The following is a 17,613-nucleotide window of genomic DNA, read 5'->3' as shown; positions in this document are numbered from 1 at the left end:
TCATGATACTGAAAGACACAGGAAGAAGAGAGAAGAAGAGAGATCATGATACTGAAAGACACAGGAAGAAGAGAGAAGAAGAGAGATCATGATACTGAAAGACACAGGAAGAAGAGAGATCATGATACTGAAAGCAGTGGAGCGTCTAGTAAAGAAAACATAAAGAGGGTAGGAAGCAAGAGGTAGGAAGCAAGAGGTAGGAAGCAAGAGGTAGGAAGCAAGAAGTAGGAAGCAAGAGGTAGGAAGCAAGAGGTAGGAAGCAAGAGGTAGGAAGCAAGAGGTAGGAAGCAAGAGGTAGGAAGCAAGAGGGTCAGAAGCAAGAGGTAGGAAGCAACAGTAGTGATGTGTTGGTGGAAAGTGGCGATGGTAGTTTGATGAGACCACAGGGCCTCATTTACACCCTATCTGACTAACCACTGCCATAGAGAAACAGGTAGGGGAAGTCTAACTAGCTCGGGTTCATTGGAAAAGGTAGATTGCTAATATTCTGTGGTGGTCAGGCTCAGCAAGGGAAGATTCTGCAAATGGTAAAGCTTAATAGGAAGAAGATTAAAAGCCATTTCCCTGGTGCTTATCCTAGGTGGAGGGGAGACATCACCGGTGGCCCATTATCCACAGATGATATTAAATCAAATGTGAAGGGAAGGCAGAGTGATTGAGGCCAAAAAGGTTGATCAGTAGCAAAGAAGGGTCAAAGAACTGAAAGCCTATCAGTGATGCCGAGGTTTTAATAATAAGATTTTACCTGGAAAAGCACAGAGAGGATTCCTTCGTTTCAATGTTAGAGAATTTGTCCCATCACCATTGTTCTAAATGCTAAAGAATGGGACATGTAGCTGTTCACACCAGGTGTCTTAGGCTTAAGTTGTATTGAAACACGTCAATTCTGGTCTGCGCTGTTGACAGTTTGTTGCAAAAGTTATATATTTTGGTATTTTAGTAGTAAATCTAGCTATTTTGCCCTTAGCGGTGCAACTGTACAATTGGAATCATGATGTAGTGGCACCATGTCATCTCAAGGGAAGGGATCAGTATAAAACACCCTTCTAGATGGGCAGGGTGGTGCCCATAGACATTAAAACCACTACATGGGCTGGGTGGTACCCATAGACATTAAAACCACTAGATGGGTGTGTTCTGGGTGGTACCCATAGATATTAAAACCACTAGATGGGTGTGTTCTGGGTGGTACCCATAGATATTAAAACCACTAGATGGGTGTGTTCTGGGTGGTACCCATAGACATTAAAACCACTAGATGTTCTGGGTGGTACCCATAGACATTAAAACCACTAGATGTTCTGGGTGGTACCCATAGACATTAAAACCAAAAGATGTTCTGGGTGGTACCCATAGACATTAAAACCACTAGATGTTCTGGGTGGTACCCATAGACATTAAAACCACTAGATGTTCTGGGTGGTACCCATAGACATTAAAACCACTAGATGGACTGGGTGGTACCCATAGATATTAAAACCACTAGATGTTCTGGGTGGTACCCATAGATATTAAAACCACTAGATGGGCTGGGTGGTACCCATAGATATTAAAAGAGGTTAAAACCACTAGATGTTCTGGGTGGTACCCATAGACATTAAAACCACTAGATGTTCTCGGTGGTACCCATAGACATTAAAACCACTAGATGTTCTGGGTGGTACCCATAGACATTAAAACCACTAGATGTTCTGGGTGGTACCCATAGACATTAAAACCACTAGATGTTCTGGGTGGTACCCATAGACATTAAAACCACTAGATGTTCTGGGTGGTACCCATAGACATTAAAACCACTAGATGTTCTGGGTGGTACCCATAGACAATAAAAAACCCTAGATGTTCTGGGTGGTACCCATAGATATTAAAACCACTAGATGTTCTGGGTGGTACCCATAGATATTTAAACCACTAGATGTTCTGGGTGGTACCCATAGACATTAAAACCACTAGATGTTCTGGGTGGTACCCATAGACATTAAAACCACTAGATGTTCTGGGTGGTACCCATAGACATTAAAACCACTAGATGTTCTGGGCGGTACCCATAGACATTAAAACCACTAGATGTTCTGGGTGGTACCCATAGACATTAAAACCACTAGATGTTCTGGGTGGTACCCATAGACATTAAAACCAATAGATGTTCTGGGTGGTACCCATAGACATTAAAACCACTAGATGTTCTGGGTGGTACCCATAGACATTAAAACCACTAGATGTTCTGGGTGGTACCCATAGACATTAAAAACACTAGATGTTCTGGGTGGTACCCATAGACATTAAAACCACTAGATGTTCTGAGTGGTACCCATAGACATTAAAACCACTAGATGTTCTGGGTGGTACCCATAGACATTAAAACCACTAGATGGGCTGGGTGGTACCCATAGACATTAAAACCACTAGATGTTCTGGGTGGTACCCATAGATATTAAAACCACTAGATGTTCTGGGTGGTACCCATAGATATTAAAACCACTAGATGTTCTGGGTGGTACCCATAGATATTAAAACCACTAGATGTTCTGGGTTGGTACCCATAGATATTAAAACCACTAGATGTTCTGGGTGGTACCCATAGACATTAAAACCACTAGATGGGCAGGGTGGTACCCATAGATATTAAAACCACTAGATGTTCTGGGTGGTACCCATAGATATTAAAACCCCTAGATGTTCTGGGTGGCACCCATAGACATTAAAACCTTTAGATGTTCTGGGTGGTACCCATAGACATTAAAACCACTAGATGTTCTGGGTGGTACCCATAGACATTAAAACCACTAGATGTTCTGGGTGGTACCCATAGACATTAAAACCACTAGATGGGCAAGGGTGGTACCCATAGACATTAAAACCACTAGATGGGAAAGGGTGGTACCCATAGATATTAAAACCACTAGATGTTCTGGGTGGTACCCATAGACATTAAAACCACTAGATGCGCAAGGGTGGTACCCATAGACATTAAAACCACTAGATGTTCTGGGTGGTACCCATAGACATTAAAACCACTAGATGTTCTGGGTGGCACCCATCGACATTAAAAGAGGTTAAAACCACTAGATGGGGTGGGTGGTACCCATAGACATTAAAACCACTAGATGGGTGTGTTCTGGGTGGTACCCATAGACATTAAAACCACTAGATGGGTGTGTTCTGGGTGGTACCCATAGACATTAAAACCACTAGATGTTCTGGGTGGTACCCATAGACATTAAAACCACTAGATGTTCTGCGTGGTACCCATAGACATTAAAACCACTAGATGGGCTGGGTGGTACCCATAGACATTAAAACCACTAGATGTTCTGGGTGGTACCCATAGACATTAAAACCACTAGATGTTCTTGGTGGCACCCATAGACATTAAAACCACTAGATGTTCTGGGTGGTACCCATAGACATTAAAACCACTAGATGTTCTGGGTGGTACCCAAAGACATTAAAACCACTAGATGTTCTGGGTGGTACCCATAGACATTAAAACCACTAGATGGTAATAGCGCTGAAGTCATCGACGTATCGAAAAACTCCCGATGGCGCATGACGATGCTGGAAGTATTTAAATGTGTGTTTGAAGAGCCAAGCTGAACCGCTGAGAAAATCTTTAAAAGGGGGATGTTGAATTTAATGATTTTTTTTGTTTCCTTATAAAAGGAGATGAGATTAATGGGCATGGTCCAACACTCCAGGCCAGCTGGTGGCGCTAATGCACCTTCAAGCTGGTTGTCAACTGCCATATAAAATACACAGTATTTTTGCTTTAAAAATCATTGATATTTCAAAATCGACTTTGACTGAGACGTGAGATACTGATATTCAATTTCAAGATACAGCCAATAGAAAATTAATTCAATTCCTCATCAGCTGGAGTTGAGAGATATTCAATATTTTTAAAAATGTTTTATCATGGAATTGTATGAAATAGCCACTGAGGTGAGATCTTCATATGAGTGGTAAAGGAGAAAGCAACCGACTGTAGTTGAAAGTCGAGGAGTGAATGCGGGGGAGGTGCATCTGCGACAGCCGAAAGTCAGACACTAATGTGGTTTTCTAACAGCAAGCCTCAGATCAACATGGCAGTGATGCCTTTGTTTCTAAAAATGTTTTTCCAACTGGCATCAATGGTTTCTTTGAGTAGCAGCCATATGTAGCTGCCAGGGAAACGACTTGTTCTCACTTAGAGGATAGAACCCAGCCTGAGTGGTGTTTATCAGAATATGCTGGGAAGCTAATAACAACATTTATTTTGCTCAACTACGACTTGTAGTGTGGAAATACTGTATAAAACACAGTTTTTTTGAGTGCACTGGGCCTTTAAGTATCTCCCCCCCATGCTGATGCTCATTAGACCCAGGCCTCCAGCCCCCCCCCCCATGTTGATGCTCATTAGACCCAGGCCTCCAGCCCCCCCCCCCATGCTGATGCTCATTAGACCCAGGCCTCCAGCCCCCCCCATGCTGATGCTCATTAGACCCAGGCCTCCAGCCCCCCCCCCCCCCCATGTTGATGCTCATTAGACCCAGGCCTCCAGCCCCCCCCCCCATGCTGATGCTCATTAGACCCAGGCCTCCAGCCCCCCCCCCCCCCCATGCTGATGCTCATTAGACCCAGGCCTCCAGCCCCCCCCCCCCATGCTGATGCTCATTAGACCCAGGCCTCCAGCCCCCCCCCCCATGCTGATGCTCATTAGACCCAGGCCTCCAGACCCCCCCCCCCCCCCCCCCATGCTGATGCTCATTAGACCCAGGCCTCCAGGACCCCCCCATGCTGATGCTCATTAGACCCAGGCCTCCAGGACCCCCCCCCCATGCTGATGCTCATTAGACCCAGGCCTCCAGCCCCCACCCCCCAACCCACTGGTTGGCCTACTGTATACCGTCATCCAAATTGATGATTGATTGCTTTCATTTGTCACTTCCGTACTGACTTAAGCTAACCACCATGAATAACCACTGCCAGGAATTCCCATTAAAAATGTTCTATGAAACATGACTTAAAATAACAAATCTATTACATTAAATCTGGCCCTAAAGGCAATACAGGGGTTCAACAAGATGCGTTGTCAGATGTATTTGAAAAGGTTATGGTCGATTCACCAATTCCAGGAAATGCATCAAGCCTCACCCTTATCAGTCCCCTTCCGAGTATATTACATCTGAATGAGCTATGCTACTACGTACATTAGACCAAAAAGGGACCAGGTCGAGAAATGGATGGTACTAAATTGATGTTTTTCAAAACATTTACCGAGAAGTATATTGAATCATAATAACAACAGGTTTAATTGGTACTTCCTGTTTACCTAATAAAATAAAGCAGTATTCTTTATTTTTTTTATAATAGATTGTTACACATAGACCTATGCAAAAATATTCTATGCTTACCCTTTAGGCCTTCTGAGAATTGTTATGCATTATTACAAATACTATAAACAATCATCTCGACCAGTGACACGTTAAAAACAAACTATATTTGCTTACATGAACACCCCCGAGCCAGCTCTGTGAAGTACTGAACAACTATGTTGAGAGTCATTAGTAACCGTGAGGTCAAAGGAACGAAAAGCAATGATTTCTGGGTATTTCCCTTCACATTAAGTGCTAAACAAGCCAACATGTAATCAGCGACTTATTAATGATGATCCAGCCTCTACAACATACTGTGTTTCTGGGTAATGTATCGATATAGGAAGGGTTGGATATAGGAGAGGTTGGATAATGTATCTATATAGGAGGGGTTGGGTAATGTGTCTATATAGGAGGGGTTGGGTAATGTGTCTATAGGAGGGGTTGGGTAATGTATCTATATAGGAGGGGTTGGGTAATGTGTCTATAGGAGGGGTTGGGTAATGTGTCTATAGGAGGGGTTGGGTAATGTGTCTATATAGGAGGGGTTGGGTAATGTGTCTATAGGAGGGGTTGGGTAATGTGTCTATATAGGAGGGGTTGGGTAATGTGTCTATATAGGAGGGGTTGGGTAATGTGTCTATATAGGAGGGGTTGGGTAATGTGTCTATATAGGAGGGGTTGGGTAATGTGTCTATATAGGAGGGGTTGGGTAATGTGTCTATATAGGAGGGGTTGGGTAATGTGTCTATAGGAGGAGTTGGGTAATGTGTCTATAGGAGGGGTTGGGTAATGTGTCTATAGGAGGGGTTGGGTAATGTGTCTATATAGGAGGGGTTGGGTAATGTGTCTATATAGGAGGGGTTGGGTAATGTGTCTATAGGAGGGGTTGGGTAATGTGTCTATAGGAGGAGTTGGGTAATGTGTCTATATAGGAGGGGTTGGGTAATGTGTCTATATAGGAGGGGTTGGGTAATGTGTCTATATAGGAGGGGTTGGGTAATGTGTCTATAGGAGGAGTTGGGTAATGTGTCTATAGGAGGGGTTGGGTAATGTGTCTATATAGGAGGGGTTGGGTAATGTGTCTATATAGGAGGGGTTGGGTAATGTGTCTATAGGAGGGGTTGGGTAATGTGTCTATATAGGAGGGGTTGGGTAATGTGTCTATATAGGAGGGGTTGGGTAATGTGTCTATAGGAGGGGTTGGGTAATGTGTCTATAGGAGGGGTTGGGTAATGTGTCTATATAGGAGGGGTTGGGTAATGTGTCTATATAGGAGGGGTTGGGTAATGTGTCTATATAGGAGGGGTTGGGTAATGTGTCTATATAGGAGGGGTTGGGTAATGTGTCTATAGGAGGGGTTGGGTAATGTGTCTATAGGAGGGGTTGGGTAATGTGTCTATAGGAGGGGTTGGGTAATGTGTCTATAGGAGGGGTTGGGTAATGTGTCTATAGGAGGGGTTGGGTAATGTGTCTATAGGAGGGGTTGGGTAATGTGTCTATAGGAGGGGTTGGGTAATGTGTCTATATAGGAGGGGTTGGGTAATGTGTCTATATAGGAGGGGTTGGGTAATGTGTCTATATAGGAGGGGTTGGGTAATGTGTCTATAGGAGGAGTTGGGTAATGTGTCTATATAGGAGGGGTTGGGTAATGTGTCTATAGGAGGGGTTGGGTAATGTGTCTATATAGGAGGGGTTGGGTAATGTGTCTATATAGGAGGGGTTGGGTAATGTGTCTATATAGGAGGGGTTGGGTAATGTGTCTATATAGGAGGGGTTGGGTAATGTGTCTATATAGGAGGGGTTGGGTAATGTGTCTATAGGAGGGGTTGGGTAATGTGTCTATATAGGAGGGGTTGGGTAATGTGTCTATATAGGAGGGGTTGGGTAATGTGTCTATATAGGAGGGGTTGGGTAATGTGTCTATAGGAGGGTTTGGGTAATGTGTCTATATAGGAGGGGTTGGGTAATGTGTCTATAGGAGGGGTAGGTTAATGTGTCTATAGGAGGGGTTGGGTAATGTGTCTATAGGAGGGGTTGGGTAATGTGTCTATAGGAGGGGTAGGTTAATGTGTCTATAGGAGGGGTTGGGTAATGTGTCTATAGGAGGGGTTGGGTAATGTGTCTATATAGGAGGGGTTGGGTAATGTGTCTATATAGGAGGGGTTGGGTAATGCGTCTATAGGAGGGGTTGGGTAATGTGTCTATAGGAGGGGTTGGGTAATGTGTCTATATAGGAGGGGTTGGGTAATGTGTCTATATAGGAGGGGTTGGGTAATGTGTCTATATAGGAAGGGTTGGGTAATGTGTCTATAGGAGGGGTTGGGTAATGTGTCTATAGGAGGGGTTGGGTAATGTGTCTATAGGAGGGGTTGGGTAATGTGTCTATAGGAGGGGTTGGGTAATGTGTCTATATAGGAGGGGTTGGGTAATGTGTCTATAGGAGGGGTTGGGTAATGTGTCTATAGGAGGGGTTGGGTAATGTGTCTATAGGAGGGGTTGGGTAATGTGTCTATATAGGATGGGTTGGGTAATGTGTCTATATAGGAGAGGTTGGGTAATGTGTCTATATAGGAGGGGTTGGGTAATGTGTTTATATAGGAGGGGTTGGGTAATGTGTCTATAGGAGGGGTTGGGTAATGTGTCTATATAGGAGGGGTTGGGTAATGTATCTATATAGGAGGGGTTGGGTAATGTGTCTATAGGAGGGGTTGGGTAATGTGTCTATATAGGAGGGGTTGGGTAATGTGTCTATATAGGAGGGGTTGGGTAATGTATCTATATAGGAGGGGTTGGGTAATGTGTTAATTAAATATGGAACCTTGATTTTGGTGAAATGTATTTTGTATTAAATAATTGTATGATTTTGGTTGGTTCCATTGTGTAATGGCTCTCGTCGGAATGAGTGGACCAAAGCGCAGCGCGTAAAGTGTTCATGATTTTTATTGATCAAAAAACACTCCAACAAAGTAACAAAACAAAAAGCCAACAGTTCTGTCAGGTAAGAGAATACTAAACAGAAAATAACCTCCCGCAAAACTCAGGTGGAAGACAGGCTGCCTAAGTATGATCCCCAATCAGAGACAACGATAGACAGCTGCCTCTGATTGGGAACCGCACTCGCCTCAAAAACAAAGAAATAGAAAACATAGATATTCCCACCCGAGTCACACCCTGACCAAACCAAACATAGAGAATAAATAAGATCTCTAAGGTCAGGGCGTGACACATTGAAACATTAATAAAATACAGTATTTCTCACATGTTGTAATTTTGAGTTTATCTCTATAATTCTATTGTTTATATTATTTTAAGTATTGTTTGTGCATTGCCAGTCAGGGGTGCCAGTAATTTTGGAGCCCACTGTACCTCCATTAAAGAAGATCTGTGATGGCATCATGTTAAAGAGGAGAGTAACCCTACTTTCAGGTTCTTCCATTTAGCAGCCGACTAGTTAATGCTCACAAATTAACCGTACTCACATATAAAACTATTATGTTTCCTGTGTCCATGAAGGGTCTTTGTTATGTGCACATTAAGTCAAGACTAAAGTACGTACACACAGAGTGAGGTCAAGTCAACAATCCAAAAACAAAGATGCATCCCAAAATGGCAACCTATTCCCTGTTTAGTGCACAACATTTGACTGGTCATAGGTAGTGCACTTCATATGAAATAGGGTTCCATTTGTGCTGAATCCCTTGTTTTTGACTGATGACTTTTGATTGAAGCCTTGTAAATAACCACATCAATGAAGAACACTTCTGGGAACAGTACATTTGTTACGTTCACCAATCAGAAGCACGTAAATGGTAAATGTATTTGCCATTTATTTGAACGTGGTAAAGGTGTACTTCCTGTTTATTACCTGGAACGCTGCTATTAGGAGTTTCATTGATGTTGAAGCAATGGCTTTAATACAACATAATTTGGATTAGAGAATTCTTGTATTTCCCATTTATTAGGCTATACATTATGCATAGTACACATCTTTATATTATGCATAGTACCCATTCATTAGTCTATATATTATGCATAGTACCAATTCATTAGGCTATATATTATGCATAGTACCCATTCATTAGGCTATATATTATGCATAGTACCCATTCATTAGTCTATATATTATGCATAGTACCCATTCATTAGGCTATATATTATGCATAGTACCCATTCATTAGTCTATATATTATGCATAGTACCCATTCATTAGGCTATATATTATGCATAGTACCAATTCATTAGTCTATATATTATGCATAGTAAACATCTATATATTATGCATAGTACCCATTCATTAGGCTATATATTATGCATAGTACCCATTCATTAGGCTATATATTATGCATAGTAAACATCTATATATTATGCATAGTACCCATTCATTAGGCTATATATTATGCATAGTAAACATCTATATATTATGCATAGTACCCATTCATTAGGCTATATATTATGCATAGTAAACATCTATATATTATGCATAGTACCCATTCATTAGGCTATATATTATGCATAGTACCCATTCATTAGGCTATATATTATGCATAGTAAACATCTATATATTATGCATAGTACCCATTCATTAGGCTATATATTATGCATAGTAAACATCTATATATTATGCATAGTACCCATTCATTAGGCTATATATTATGCATAGTAAACATCTATATATTATGCATAGTACCCATTCATTAGTCTATATATTATGCATAGTACCCATTCATTAGGCTATATATTATGCATAGTACCCATTCATTAGGCTATATATTATGCATAGTACCCATTCATTAGGCTATATATTATGCATAGTAAACATCTATATATTATGCATAGTACCCATTCATTAGTCTATATATTATGCATAGTATCCATTCATTAGGCTATATATTATGCATAGTACCCATTCATTAGGCTATATATTATGCATAGTAAACATCTATATATTATGCATAGTACCCATTCATTAGTCTATATATTATGCATAGTACCCATTCATTAGGCTATATATTATGCATAGTACCCATTCATTAGGCTATATATTATGCATAGTACCCATTCAAAAAATCTAAATACAATGCAAGGCTGTTAAGTCGTTTAAACATGTATGTTAATTACCAATCCTGTGTAGAAAACCACAGTATTTCAGTCTGATTGGTCTGTAAAGACACTAACCTGTCCATAATGCTTTATGTAGAAACTATAGACACTAACCTGTCCATAATGCTTTATGTAGAAACTATAGACACTAACCTGTCCATAATGCTTTATGTAGAAACTATAGACACTAACCTGTCCATAATGATTTATAGAGAAACTATAGACACTAACCTGTCCATAATGCTTTATGTAGAAACTATAGACACTAACCTGTCCATAATGATTTATAGAGAAACTATAGACACTAACCTGTCCATAATGCTTTATGTAGAAACTATAGACACTAACCTGTCCATAATGATTTATAGAGAAACTATAGACACTAACCTGTCCATAATGCTTTATGTAGAAACTATAGACACTAACCTGTCCATAATGCTTTATGTAGAAACTATAGACACTAACCTGTCCATAATGATTTATAGAGAAACTATAGACACTAACCTGTCCATAATGCTTTATGTAGAAACTATAGACACTAACCTGTCCATAATGATTTATAGAGAAACTATAGACACTAACCTGTCCATAATGCTTTATGTAGAAACTATAGACACTAACCTGTCCATAATGATTTATAGAGAAACTATAGACACTAACCTGTCCATAATGCTTTATGTAGAAACTATAGACACTAACCTGTCCATAATGATTTATAGAGAAACTATAGACACTAACCTGTCCATAATGCTTTATGTAGAAACTATAGACACTAACCTGTCCATAATGCTTTATGTAGAAACTATAGACACTAACCTGTCCATAATGATTTATAGAGAAACTATAGACACTAACCTGTCCATAATGCTTTATGTAGAAACTATAGACACTAACCTGTCCATAATGATTTATAGAGAAACTATAGACACTAACCTGTCCATAATGCTTTATGTAGAAACTATAGACACTAACCTGTCCATAATGATTTATAGAGAAACTATAGACACTAACCTGTCCATAATGCTTTATGTAGAAACTATAGACACTAACCTGTCCATAATGATTTATAGAGAAACTATAGACACTAACCTGTCCATAATGCTTTATGTAGAAACTATAGACACTAACCTGTCCATAATGCTTTATAGAGAAACTATAGACACTAACCTGTCCATAATGCTTTATGTAGAAACTATAGACACTAACCTGTCCATAAGGAGGAGTCAGGGAGGAGTCAGGGAGGATTCAGGGAGGAGTCAGGTCGGAGTCAGGGAGGAGTCAGGGACCTATGACCACTCCTTCTGCCCACTGCTCTCCTATTCACTAGGAACCAAGCAAGAAAAAATGGTTTGAAACAGGGAGGGACTACCTAAACTTGTCCAATAAGAAACACTCATTTTCATTATCCATTGCAAAGCGCTTTGCCACTGTGGACGCTAATGACTACGACCCGGGGCTGAAGAGAGCTAGGCAACGCTATGCTTTTATCAATTGCATACTCCCACCCCTCTCACCTTCTCCACCAATGGGTTTTGATAAGGAGACGAGTAGAGAGAAGAGAGGACGCAGGGTTTTTGCAATTGAGAAAAGGCCCATGAATGTGAGCACTCGTCCTCTTCCTCCTCCTCCTCTTCATCCCTCCCCATGTAGCTGCTGCTGTGGGCTGGCCTCCCTCATCCCTCCTTACCTCCTCCCTCCTTCCCTTCTCAGGGCATCTTTATAAAGAGACTCTTGGTCCCACCATGGGAGGATCACTCACAGACACAGGAGTCCACGGAGCCACAGGTGAGCAGAACAACCCATAGCTGCTCTGTGTGTTTCTCTCTGTCTGTCTCTGTCTCTCTCTCTTTCTCTGTATCTCTCTCTCTGTGTCTCTCTCTGTCTCCCTCTGTGTGTCTCTCTCTCTCCGTCTCTTTCTCTTTCTATCTCTCTCTGTCTCTCTCTCTGTCTCCCTCTTTGTCTCTATTTCTCACCATCTCTTTCTCTCTCTGCCTCTAACTCTCTCTGTCTCTCTTTCTCTGTATCTCTCTCTCTGTCTGTCTCTCTGTCTGTCTCTCTATCGGTATCTCTCTTTCTCTTTCTCTCTCTCTCTTGTTCTCTGCCACTCTAATTCTCCCTTATTCGCTCTTTCTTACACACACACACACACACACACACACACACACACACACACACACACACACACACACACACACACACACACACACACACACACACACACACACACACACACACACGCAAAACAAATGTGACTTGACTAATATCTAATACTGCATGTTCCTCTGAGATTCAGCCCAACGCAAACCACTGGACACTTTGTCTAATGTAACTGCTGTGTGTGTGTGTGTGTGTTCTCTGATGTTCCAACGGTTACCATGCTTGAGGAGAAAGTATGACAATATCTACAACTCTCTCAGATCTCTACAGATCGCTTGTAATCACAATGAAATAGGCTGTTTTGCAATGTATTACGGTTAAAAAGCTTAAACAAAATGATTTGATATTTAAGTATGTTTGTACATTTTATAAAAAATAAGAAAAGAGTCCGTGTAGAATACCTCAAACATTTAGAATGAATGTCATTTGTCGATGATTTTAGGCAAACCAACTGAGTTGACTTTTTTTACAACCAAAGTGATTTAACTGTAATGACATAACCCCCATCTATGTATGACTCTTCATAAGCTCTCTTCCATCAGTGAAACAGCAGTCGGCGAAACAGCAGTCGGTGAAACAGCAGTCGGTGAAACAGCAGTCGGTGAAACAGCAGTCGGTGAAACAGCAGTCGGTAAAACAGCAGTCGGTGAAGCAGCAGTCGGTGAAGCAGCAGTCGGTGAAGCAGCAGTCAGTCGGTGAAGCAGCAGTCAGTCGGTGAAGCAGCAGTCGGTGAAGCAGCAGTCGGCAAAGCAGCAGTCGGCGAAACAGCGAAACAGCAGTCGGCGAAGCAGCAGTCGGCGAAGCAGCAGTCGGCGAAACAGCGAAACAGCAGTCGGCGAAACAGTGAAACAGCAGTCGGTGAAGCAGCAGTCGGCGAAACAGCAGTCGGCGAAACAGCGGTCGGCGAAGCAGCAGTCGGTGAAGCGTTGTGTTGCATCAGCATGGTCATCTCAGTATTCCCATACTGCTGGACCCTGTGCCTGATCCAGCTGGCTACAGGACTGGTTCATGGAAACATTCGTCAGGAGGACTCCCATCCCAGCCTCAGACGCACCGAGGACTCCTTCCTCTCAGATATCGGTTCGTTATTTTTGCATTTGTTCTAATTAGGTAGACGGTGATTACAGTCCAGGTGAGGAAGAACTGGGGACTGTTCCAGAAAGCTGGATCAATCAGTTAGTCAGCTAACGTTTTGATTGAAGTCATTCTGCCTCTAGGAAATGATCCCATTCTGATTGATTGATTGATTGATTGATTGATTGATTGATTGAGGGACCTTCGTTCCTCCCTCAGGTAAAGGCTCTCTCTCTAGAGGGGATCCTGTTAGTTTCCACTCAGAGTCTGAGCAGGAAGAGGAGGAGCTTCTGATGGACATGGAATCCTACGATGAGGTGGATCAACATACTATTTAATCATTTACTCATTGTGTATGACAGCGTGCAATGTGTACATCACTTTAAAATGTTGTTACGACTGGAACATCATGTGAGTTGATGTACACTGAGAATACCAAACATCTCTCTGCGACACGGACTGACCAGGTGAATCCAGGTGAAAGCTTTGATCTCCTATCGATGCCACTTCAGCCAGTGTAGATGAAGTGGAGGAGACATAGGGGAGGTGCAACTCAATATTAAGAGGGTGTCCTTAATGTTTTGTCCACTCGCTGTAGAACACCAGTGTGTTTAGGGTTTACTACTGTGTACTTATGGAGACCAGACGTTCTCACAAGGATAGTAAAACAAGGAACATTCAGACACTTCGCCGTGGGAACACTTCGCTGATGTGTTGTTTTAGGCTTAGGCGGTTAGGTTAAGGGTTAGGTTTAGGGTTAAGAGTTAGGGGTTAGAGTTAGGGTTAGGAGTTAGGGATTAAGGTTAGGAGTTAGGGGTTAGGGATTAAGGTTAGGGTTAGGAGTTAGGGGTTAAGGTTTAGGGTTAGGAGTTAGGGGTTAGAGTTAGGGTTAGGAGTTATGGGTTAAGGTTTAGGGTTAGGAGTTAGGGGTTAGAGTTAGGGTTAGGGGTTAGGGGTTAAGGTTAGTTTAGGGTTAGGAGTTAGGGGTTAAGATTAGGGTTAGGAGTTAGGGGTTAAGGTTTAGGGTTAGGAGTTAGGATTAAGGTTTAGGGTTAGGAGTTAGGGGTTAAGGTTTAGGGTTAGGAGTTAGGGATTAAGGTTTAGGGTTAGGAGTTAGGGATTAAGGTTTAGGGTTAGGAGTTAGGGATTTAGGGTTAGGGGTTAGGGGTTAGGATTAAGGTTTAGGGTTATGAGTTAGGGGTTAAGGGTTAGGAGTTAGGGATTAAGGTTTAGGGTTAGGAGTTAGGGGTTAAGGTTTAGGGTTAGGAGTTAGGGGTTAAGGTTTAGGGTTAGGAGTTAGGGGTTAGAGTTAGGGTTAGGAGTTATGGGTTAAGGTTTAGGGTTAGGAGTTAGGGATTAAGGGTTAGGGGTTAGGGGTTAAGGTTTAGGGTTAGGAGTTAGGGGTTAAGGTTTAGGGTTAGGGGTTAGGGGTTAGAGTTAGGGTTAGGGGTTAGGGGTTAAGGTTTAGGGTTAGGAGTTAGGGATTAAGGTTTAGGGTTAGGGGTTAGGGGTTAGAGTTAGGTTTAGGGTTAGGGGTTAAGGGTTAGGAGTTAGGGATTAAGGTTTAGGGTTAGGGGTTAAGGTTTAGGGTTAGGGGTTAGGGGTTAAGGTTAGTTTAGGGTTAGGAGTTAGGGGTTAAGGTTAGGGTTAGGAGTTAGGGGTTAATGTTTAGGGTTAGGAGTTAGGAGTTAAGGTTAGGGTCAGGAGTTAAGGTTAGGAGTTAGGAGTTAGGGGTTAAGGTTTAGGGTTAGGAGTTAGGGGTTAGGAGTTAGGGGTTAGGAGTTAAGGGTTAGGTATTAGGGTTAGGAGTTAGGAGTTAGGGTTAGGAGTTAGGAGTTAAGGTTAGGAGTTAAGGGTTAAGGTTTAGGGTTAGGAGTTAGGGGTTAAATTAAGAGTTTGGGAAAATTAGATTTTGAATGGGAATCAGTTGTTTGGTCCCCACAAGAATAGTAAAACAAACATGTGTGTGTGTGTGTGTGTCCATCTGTCTGTCTGTATGTGTGGTGTCTACTGTCTAACATTCTGTCCGGGGGCTGTACTTGTACATCAAAGCAACATCAAGCTGCCTCACGCTATAGAAACAGAGGCTCCTGCCCTCTGGCTCGTTCTGGTTCGAACCAGGCTAACTGGCTGTTTCTTACATTCCACCAGGCTGAGGTTGAGGCTGTGCAGCTGCAGAGCAGAGGCATGAGTTCTCCCCGTCGCTGTATCCCTCACCAGCAGTCCTGTCTGTGTTCTGTCTTGTCTGTCCATCTACCAGGATGTTGCTGAGGCTGTGCAGCTGCGGGAGCAGAGCCATGAGTTCTCCCCGTCGCTGTATCCCTCACCAGCAGTCCTGTCCGGGCAACACGCTGCCCTGCTGTAACCCCTGTAATTCTTCAACGCTTTCTGCTACTGCTGCCAGATTGTCCTGCACCGGCTTGTCATAGACATCCCTAGCACCACACTCTCCACTCGACCTCCAACCGGGTCCCCCCCCCCCCTCCACTCCACTGTATAACATCAGTCCTGTCTGTGTTCTGTCTTGTCTGTCCATCTACCAGGATGTTGCTGAGGCTGTGCAGCTGCAGAGCAGAGCCATGCGTTCTCCTCGTCGCTGTATCCCCCACCAGCAGTCCTGTCTGGGTAACACGCTGCCCTGCTGCGACCCCTGTGATACCCGTTACCCTCGAATGTTTGGGTCAATCTGCTACTGCCGTCGGACGGCCTGCGCGGGCGCTCACAGGCGCCCCTAACACTCCTAGCAACCCTCTACGGCCCCTCCTCTCACAATGGGCTCCCTTCTCTGCCAGTCTACAGTCAGTATCTAATCCATATCCGCAAGGCCTGATTTTACGAGCACGCAAACACAGACTCTATACATCCCAGGATGCATCTCCATGAGGTGGGGCCTATAGGATACTCGTTACGATGTATTTTCTTCTTGATGTTATCTCTGGTTGTGTTATTTTGTATTTTTTTTTCTCGATAGGTTAGATGGATGTACATTTATCGTTCAATGAAAGTCAAAAGACAAATCAATCTCTAAACAAGGCAATATAATTGTCCAAAAAAAATTTGGCCTAGATTTTTTATTTTTTGGGGGGGGGGTAAATTATTTCATCTAAAAAAAAAACTGTGAACATATTCCTTTAAAGAGACCAGTAAGTAAAATACTTCCATTAGTCAAATCAAATGTTGATATTTAAAGTTTTGTTTATTGATTTGAAATAATGAATCAGGTTCTGTATGTTCATCATGTGCCCAGAGTCTTAACAGTAGTTCAATTGTGTAGCAGAGGTTAACATGTTCTGGTACGTGGTTAAGCCTTCAGTATGTCAAACTCACATAATGAATTATAGATTTTTAAATACCTGTAGTTGACAAAACATTTGTTTTTCATGGAAATTCCATAATAGGGAAACACTTTTTTTTTGGTTTTAATATTAAAAACAATTGTATTCAATTGGCAGCCATTATTTTGAAAGTCAAACACTCTCTCTAGGTAAGTTAAGAAATCAGTGCAAATAGTAATTTATTGTATCTTATGAATAAAAATGAAATTAAAAAAAATATTATTTTGTGTCATAGAAAAGCAAAATGGTCTCTGAACTGACATTTCAAATGACGATGATTCATTACATCATAAACATACTGACACTGTGATGATTCATTACATCACATACTAGGTGATACCTCCACTAAATGGCAGCCTCCAGTCGATATCTCCACTAAATGGCAGCCTCTAGGTGATATCTCCACTAAATGGCAGCCTCTAGGTAATATCTCCACTAAATGGCAGCCTCTAGGTAATATCTCCACTAAATGGCAGCCTCTAGGTAATATCTCCACTAAATGGCAGCCTCTAGGCGATATCTCCACTAAATGGCAGCCTCTAGGTGATATCTCCACTAAATGGCAGCCTCTAGGCGATATCTCCACTAAA

General features: G+C 42.2%; 1 protein-coding gene across 1 annotated transcript; it reads left to right on the top strand.

Annotated features, from left to right (window-relative positions):
• Positions 1 to 13,393: 13,393 nt before the first annotated feature.
• On the top strand, positions 13,394 to 17,231 carry agrp (agouti related neuropeptide). Its single transcript, XM_029766778.1, has 3 exons — positions 13,394 to 13,694; positions 13,908 to 14,005; positions 16,232 to 17,231. Exons 1-3 carry the CDS (start codon positions 13,556 to 13,558, stop codon positions 16,421 to 16,423), a joined length of 429 nt encoding a protein of 142 aa, XP_029622638.1. The 5' UTR covers positions 13,394 to 13,555; the 3' UTR covers positions 16,424 to 17,231.
• The last annotated feature ends 382 nt before the right edge of the window (positions 17,232 to 17,613 follow it).

The sequence above is a fragment of the Salmo trutta genome, chromosome 12 (assembly GCF_901001165.1).
Source record: "Salmo trutta chromosome 12, fSalTru1.1, whole genome shotgun sequence".
Lineage (NCBI taxonomy): Eukaryota > Metazoa > Chordata > Actinopteri > Salmoniformes > Salmonidae > Salmo > Salmo trutta.
Note: the sequence above shows the minus strand (reverse complement) of the source record. Positions and strands in the feature narration are given on the sequence as shown.

Coding starts and splice junctions, on each gene's coding strand:
- agrp (XM_029766778.1), top strand. CDS start 13,556: ATGGTCATCTCAGTATTCCCATACTGCTGGACCCTGTGCCTGATCCAG. Junction 13,695..13,907: donor CTCCTTCCTCTCAGATATCG/GTTCGTTATTTT, acceptor TTCCTCCCTCAG/GTAAAGGCTCTCTCTCTAGA. Junction 14,006..16,231: donor ACATGGAATCCTACGATGAG/GTGGATCAACAT, acceptor TCCATCTACCAG/GATGTTGCTGAGGCTGTGCA.